Consider the following 6,069-nt stretch of genomic DNA (forward strand, 5'->3'; position numbering starts at 1 on the left):
ATTCATAAATTAAGTTACAAAAAAAACTATTATTAAAAAAAAAACATACTTTAGTTATGTAATGATCCAAAGTATCGTAACTCATCCATTCAGTCGAATAATAACCGTAAGCTCCGTTATCCGTTACAGTTTCTTCGTAAAGTTGCGAAGCCAAGTTAATTTGTAGCTAAAAAAGCAATTAATTGATTTCATTTAATAACAATTATTGTTTAAATTACTTCATAATAGCTTAAGAATCCTGCTTCTTTGGTATAAGGACCAGCAAGTCCAGGTCCTTCTGTCAAAGCTCCTAAATCCTGATCATCTTCGTTGTCCAGCACAAAAGTCGGATATTTTCACAACTTTTTACATGAAAAAAAAATGGATTGGGATTAGGATTTGAGCCTAATCTTTGAATTCAATCCATTCTTCCAAATCTATCATTTTTTATATAGTAGTTAACTAAATCTTCATTTCAAACTATGAAAAATTATTCTAAGAATACTAAAACTATGATTTCGGGATTGCTATTAATTCACAAGAAAATGTAATTAGATAAACAAACTTGCATTGCTACATTGCAGATAATTACAAAAATATTGAAGATTAAAGCAATTCATTTGTACAAAAGGAATAAGCAATAAAATAATTATCAATTCAAAAAATTTCTAGTTGTGAAACTGTTTCAGTATTTGTATTTGTTATAAATATAAAACAGTAAAAATTATATTAAATTACTTAGTTTATGTGACGATTTACGTAATCCTGTGTGGTGTTGTATAATGTGGTGAGGATTATGTTTTTAGGTCCAAAAAACCCGGTGAAATCATCAGTATCGATGGACCAAAGCATGACACCTCCAAGATTCATGTCCAACGCGTATTTAGTCTACAAATTCATAAATTAAGTAACAAAAAAACTATTATTAAAAAAAAAAACATACTTTAGCTATGTAATGATCCAAAGTATCGTAACTCATCCATTCGGTCGAATAGTAACCGTAAGCTCCGTTATCCGTTACATTTTCTTCGTAAAGTTGCGAAGCCAAATTAATTTGTAGCTAAAAAAAACAATTAATTGATTTTATTTAATAACAATTATTGTTTCAATTACTTCATAATAGCTTAAGAATCCTGCTTCTTTGGTATAAGGACCAGCAAGTCCAGGTCCTTCTGTCAAAGCGCCTAAATCATGATCATCTTCGTTGTCCAGCACAAAAGTCCTCGCGTAACTGGGCATTCCCAGTACCAATTTCTTCTTGTCGAATTGCTTGCTCAACCAGAATTCAACAGTTTTTTTCTAAGAATCAAAAAAAAAATTAGTCTAAGATCTCGATCATGATAGAGCTTACAATCTCGTCTAAAGGTGCAATTAATCCAGTCACATTGGAATCAGTTGGAGTGTAATCGTAAGCCATGAGAAAAACGTAATCGATGTATCTACAAAAAAAAAACGAAATGAACTTCCCAGAAGACTAATGATTAGATAAACAATTTACTTGTTAATTGCTGCGATATCGTAGGCCTTCTCCAAAATGTACTGACTGATCGGAGCGGCGATCGTCAGAAGTAAATTCCATTTGCTGAATCTCTCCTTCATCTCTTTCACCAGCAACGAAAAGTTCTCCTTGTCTTCGGCGATTCCGCCACGATTCGCCGGGTATTCCCAATCGATATCCAAACCGTCGAAATTATACGTGACGATGTATCTGAGAGCGCTCTCGATAAACACTTTTCTGCTGTCTTCTGAAGACGCCATCTGCGTGAGAACGAAAGAAATTAAGGGAATCGTTAAAGTTTAGATTGCATCTTACGACCGAATATTTCCTGGAGCCGTCGTTCCATCCTCCGATTGCTAGCAGCGTCTTCAAGCAAGGATTGATTTGTTTCAAACTGTTGAAGTACTGGTAACCGCCTACGAGAATTACGTCGCAAATTGATCGTGAAGGCAAAACAAAAATGCAATTACTATTACCTTTGGTTACGTCGTAGTTCGGATCTAGAGAGTCGATTTTTCCATCGACGTTCAGACCGGAGAACGTGTAGATCAGATGGGTGCAGAGGTTCGGATCGATGTGGCTGATGTTGTAATGACCGACTTCAGTACGGTAATACGACCAGCTCGCATAATAACACGCAATTACTGGACCTAATTACAAACAGTTAATAACTATCAATCATTTCTTAAATTCAATAAGATTAAAACTATAGAAGTGAATGATTGTGAACATTAGGACTAAACTAATCAAATATATAATTACCATCGCATTTCGGTTCTTCTCCTACGCAGGAATTAACAAGAATTAAACCTAAAACTATTAATAGCCAATTCATGTTGCTGGAAATAACTGAACTGATAATTTGCAAATACATTGTTATTAATATATAGCTTCCATTGTTATCTATCTATAATTTTTTTTTTTTGGAATTCAATGAATGAGGCTTGATTTGAGGCATCGATTAGATTATCGAGCATTGTCTACTTTTGTTGATTATAAGGCTTTGATTTGTAAATCCCTACGTATCTCATGTAATTGCAAAATCATTGTAATAAAACACGTCATAATCCGCGTATGCGTCACTGTTTTCATTCATTACACAATTAGTACAAATGTTTGTAAAGCGATCAATGAATCAACTGAAAAACAGAAACAGCAATGAGCTAATAATAACTTCCACATTTCAAATAGATTTTTTGTTTACTTATATAATTAAATAGAAACATTTCACTTTCACAATAAGAAAAAAGCTTTAAATTATTTCTTATAAAAAAAACTTCTATCTAAGATTCATTTAATAATTATTAACTTAGATTTGAGTAAAAAGTAATGTTTTTTCTAAATATTTCTAATAGAAAACTTTTGTAGAAGATAATTATATTTTTATTTAATAATTAATCAAGTAGAAACTTTTGTAGATTTTTTTTACTTATATAATTAAATAGAAATATTTCACTTTCACAATCAGAGAAAAGCTTCGAATTTTATGCTTTTCCAAATATTTCTTATAAAAAAACTTCTATCTAAGATTCATTTAACAATTATTAACTTAGATTTGAGTAAAAAGTAAAGTTTTTTCCAAATATTTCTAATAGAAAACTTTTGTAGGAAATAATTATTTTTTTTTTAAATAATTAATCAAGTATGCTAAAGGGTATATGAGATAAGGAATAAAAGTTGTTGTTTTATGAAATATTTTGCAAAATTTATTCTAAATTTAAGGATTTTTTTTTACTTATATAATTAAATAGAAATATTTCACTTTCACAGTCAGAAAAAGGCTTTGAATTTTATGGTTTTCTAATTATTACTTATAAAAAAACTTCTATCTAAGATTGATTTAACAATTATTAACTTAGATTTGAGTAAAAAGTAATGTTTTTTCCAAATATTTCTAATAGAAAACTTTTGTAGAAAATAATTAATCAAGTAGGCTAAAGGGTATATGAAATAAGGAATAAAAGTTGTTTTATGAAATATTTTGCAAAATTTATTCTAAATTTAAGGATTTTTTTTACTTATATAATCAAATAAAAATATTTCACTTTCACAATCAGAAAAACGCTTTGACTTTTATGCTATTCCAATTATTTCTTATAAAAAAACTTCTATCTAAGATTGATTTAACAATTATTAACTTAGATTTGAGTAAAAAGTAATGTTTTTTCCAAATATTTCTAATAGAAAACTTTTGTAAAAGATAATTATATTTTTTTTAAATAATTAATCAAGTAGGCTAAAGGGAATATGAAATAAAGAATAAAAGTTGTTGGTTTGCAAAATTTATTGTAAATTAAAAAAAAAATGCTTGTATTTTGATAGATTTATAAATAAGAATATTTGTATTAAAATTGAAAAAGTTTTGGGTATTTTTTGTTGTTGATTGTAGGTAAACATGTGGTTTTTAACGATATTAGTTTTGTCGCTTCCGAAGGTGCAGTCTTCTGGTAATAATTCTTCGTCATGTGTGTGTATGCCTCAACAGTTGTGCTCGGCTTTCCATCGGAACGGACTAGTGGACATAAGGTATGAACAAACTGAATTTGTAAAATGTTGTAACTGAATGCGTTTCAGATTTGATCAAGGCACTTGCACGAACCACTATGAAGTTTGCTGCGAGAAGCCCGAATCTCTGAAGACAAGAAAATGCGGTCTGCAGAAGGGCGCAATGGGATACAGGATCACGGGGAGCGGGAACGTTCCGTACTTTGGAGAGCTGCCCTGGTCGACAGTCCTTTTCGAGAAGAAGGACACCGAAAGGATCGTGTACAAATGCGGCGGTTCTCTAATCCATCATCGAGCCGTAATAACGGCGGCGCATTGTGTTGATTCCGTAACAGATGGACAACAGTGGACAATACGCGTTGGTGAGTGGAACATGAAGAGCAGGGATGAGCTGTTGCCGCACCAAGATAGATCGGTGAGTGAGATCGTGATCCACGAGCATTATCGTCGGAGCTCCTTAAGAAACGATATAGCTTTGTTAATCCTCGATCATCCCGTCGAGATCACCGAGAACGTGGGTTTTATCTGTTTACCGCCACCCGCTGCGCCACCTCTCACCACCAACGATGTCAGGTGCATCGCGAGCGGCTGGGGCACCGACGCTTTCCAGATGGGAAAACATTCATCAATCCTGAAGAAGGTCGAACTGCCGATAGTGCCGCGCGATGTGTGTTTGAGATCTTTACGCAGCACGAGATTGGGGAAGCTCTATCATCTTCACAGGAGTTTCATATGCGCGGGTGGCGAACACAACCAGGATGCGTGCACCGGTGATGGGGGCAGTCCTCTTGTCTGTCCCATTCCCGGCCAACCGGGACGTTTCCAGCAAGTCGGAATCGTTTCGTGGGGCATCGGATGCGGTGCAAACAACACACCAGGTGTGTACACTAACGTCGCACTTTATGGGGATTGGGTTGATACACATTTGGCTTCCAGAAGTTTCGATACGAGCTTATACAAGTACCACTAATAGATACAACAAAACTTCCTAATTATAAACATTATAAATCATAGTTTCTTTTTATTTTGTTGCTAAACAATGAACACACTTCCATCTTCTAAATAAATATTCATAAATGTATATTTTCATGTATTTTTAATCATATATCAATAAGTTATATTCAAAAACAAGTTCTGTAAATTAAATATAGATGGCGCTACTATTACTCATATAAAAACTAGTTTTCTCCTATTTTTTTTAAATAAATTAATTAATTTTCATATGTTTTGTGGTAAACTTGTGATTTTACATTACACATTTTAATCAATTCCCTTTCCTAACACATCCTGTTCATTTACTTTTGATTATATAAATGTGTGATATTTTTTTGGTATTAAAGTTCAAAAGACTTTTTGATAAATGCACATTAATAATTGTAAGTAAAAACAGTCTAATTTTTAAGTTTTAAGACATGGAAAACTGTCATTCTGTAATGCTGCGTACACACTATGCATTTCTTGTTCATCTACTTTTGATTTTAAGAATGTTTAATATATTTTTTTGTATTAAAACTCTCTTAAAGAAACACTTTAAAAAGCATTTGACTATTAAGCCATGGGAAAATGTCATTCTGTAATGCTGCGTACACACAATGCATTTCTTGTTCATCTACTTTTGATCTCAAGAATGTGTAATATATTTTTTTTGTATAAAAACTCTCTTAAAGAAACACTTTAAAAAGCATTTGACTATTGGGAAAATGTCATTCTGTAATGGTGCGTACACACTATGTATTTCTTGTTCATCTACTTTTGATTGTATAATACTACTTTTTGCAGCTCCCTTCTTTTCAGCTTTATGACATGGAAAACTGTCATTCTGTAATGCTGCGTACACACTATGCATTTATTGTTCATCTACTTTTGATCTTAAGAATGAGTAATATATTTTTTTGTATTAAAACTCTCTTAAACAAACACTTTAAAAAGCATTTAAGAAGCATTTGACTATTAAGCCATGGGAAAATGTCATTCTGTAATGGTGCGTACACACTATGTATTTCTTGTTCATCTACTTTTGAGACACAAGAAACACTTTAAAAACTATGGGAAAATGTCATTCTGTAATGCTGCGTACACACTATGTA

General features: G+C 32.3%; 2 protein-coding genes across 2 annotated transcripts; one reads left to right on the forward strand and one right to left on the reverse strand.

The window, feature by feature from the left end:
* Positions 1 to 681: 681 nt before the first annotated feature.
* Positions 682 to 2,329, reverse strand: LOC108564506 (acidic mammalian chitinase-like). Its single transcript, XM_017923573.1, has 8 exons — positions 2,240 to 2,329; positions 1,954 to 2,127; positions 1,793 to 1,893; positions 1,478 to 1,737; positions 1,331 to 1,418; positions 1,093 to 1,278; positions 923 to 1,039; positions 682 to 867 (listed from the first exon to the last, which is right to left on the reverse strand). Exons 1-8 carry the CDS (start codon positions 2,310 to 2,312, stop codon positions 718 to 720), a joined length of 1,149 nt encoding a protein of 382 aa, XP_017779062.1. The 5' UTR covers positions 2,313 to 2,329; the 3' UTR covers positions 682 to 717.
* Positions 2,330 to 3,849: 1,520 nt separating this feature from the next.
* LOC108564507 (tryptase beta-2-like) lies at positions 3,850 to 5,025 on the forward strand. The gene is made up of 2 exons (XM_017923574.1): positions 3,850 to 4,003; positions 4,052 to 5,025. The coding sequence occupies exons 1-2, from the start codon at positions 3,873 to 3,875 to the stop codon at positions 4,950 to 4,952; spliced, it is 1,032 nt and encodes a 343-aa protein (XP_017779063.1). The 5' UTR covers positions 3,850 to 3,872; the 3' UTR covers positions 4,953 to 5,025.
* Positions 5,026 to 6,069: the final 1,044 nt, after the last annotated feature.

This window comes from Nicrophorus vespilloides, unplaced genomic scaffold (assembly GCF_001412225.1).
Source record: "Nicrophorus vespilloides isolate i.1.1-1 unplaced genomic scaffold, Nicve_v1.0, whole genome shotgun sequence".
Lineage (NCBI taxonomy): Eukaryota > Metazoa > Arthropoda > Insecta > Coleoptera > Silphidae > Nicrophorus > Nicrophorus vespilloides.

Coding starts and splice junctions, on each gene's coding strand:
- LOC108564507 (XM_017923574.1), top strand. CDS start 3,873: ATGTGGTTTTTAACGATATTAGTTTTGTCGCTTCCGAAGGTGCAGTCT. Junction 4,004..4,051: donor AACGGACTAGTGGACATAAG/GTATGAACAAAC, acceptor AATGCGTTTCAG/ATTTGATCAAGGCACTTGCA.
- LOC108564506 (XM_017923573.1), bottom strand. CDS start 2,312: ATGAATTGGCTATTAATAGTTTTAGGTTTAATTCTTGTTAATTCCTGC. Junction 1,894..1,953: donor GAACTACGACGTAACCAAAG/GTAATAGTAATT, acceptor TAATTCTCGTAG/GCGGTTACCAGTACTTCAAC. Junction 868..922: donor TGGATCATTACATAGCTAAA/GTATGTTTTTTT, acceptor ATGAATTTGTAG/ACTAAATACGCGTTGGACAT.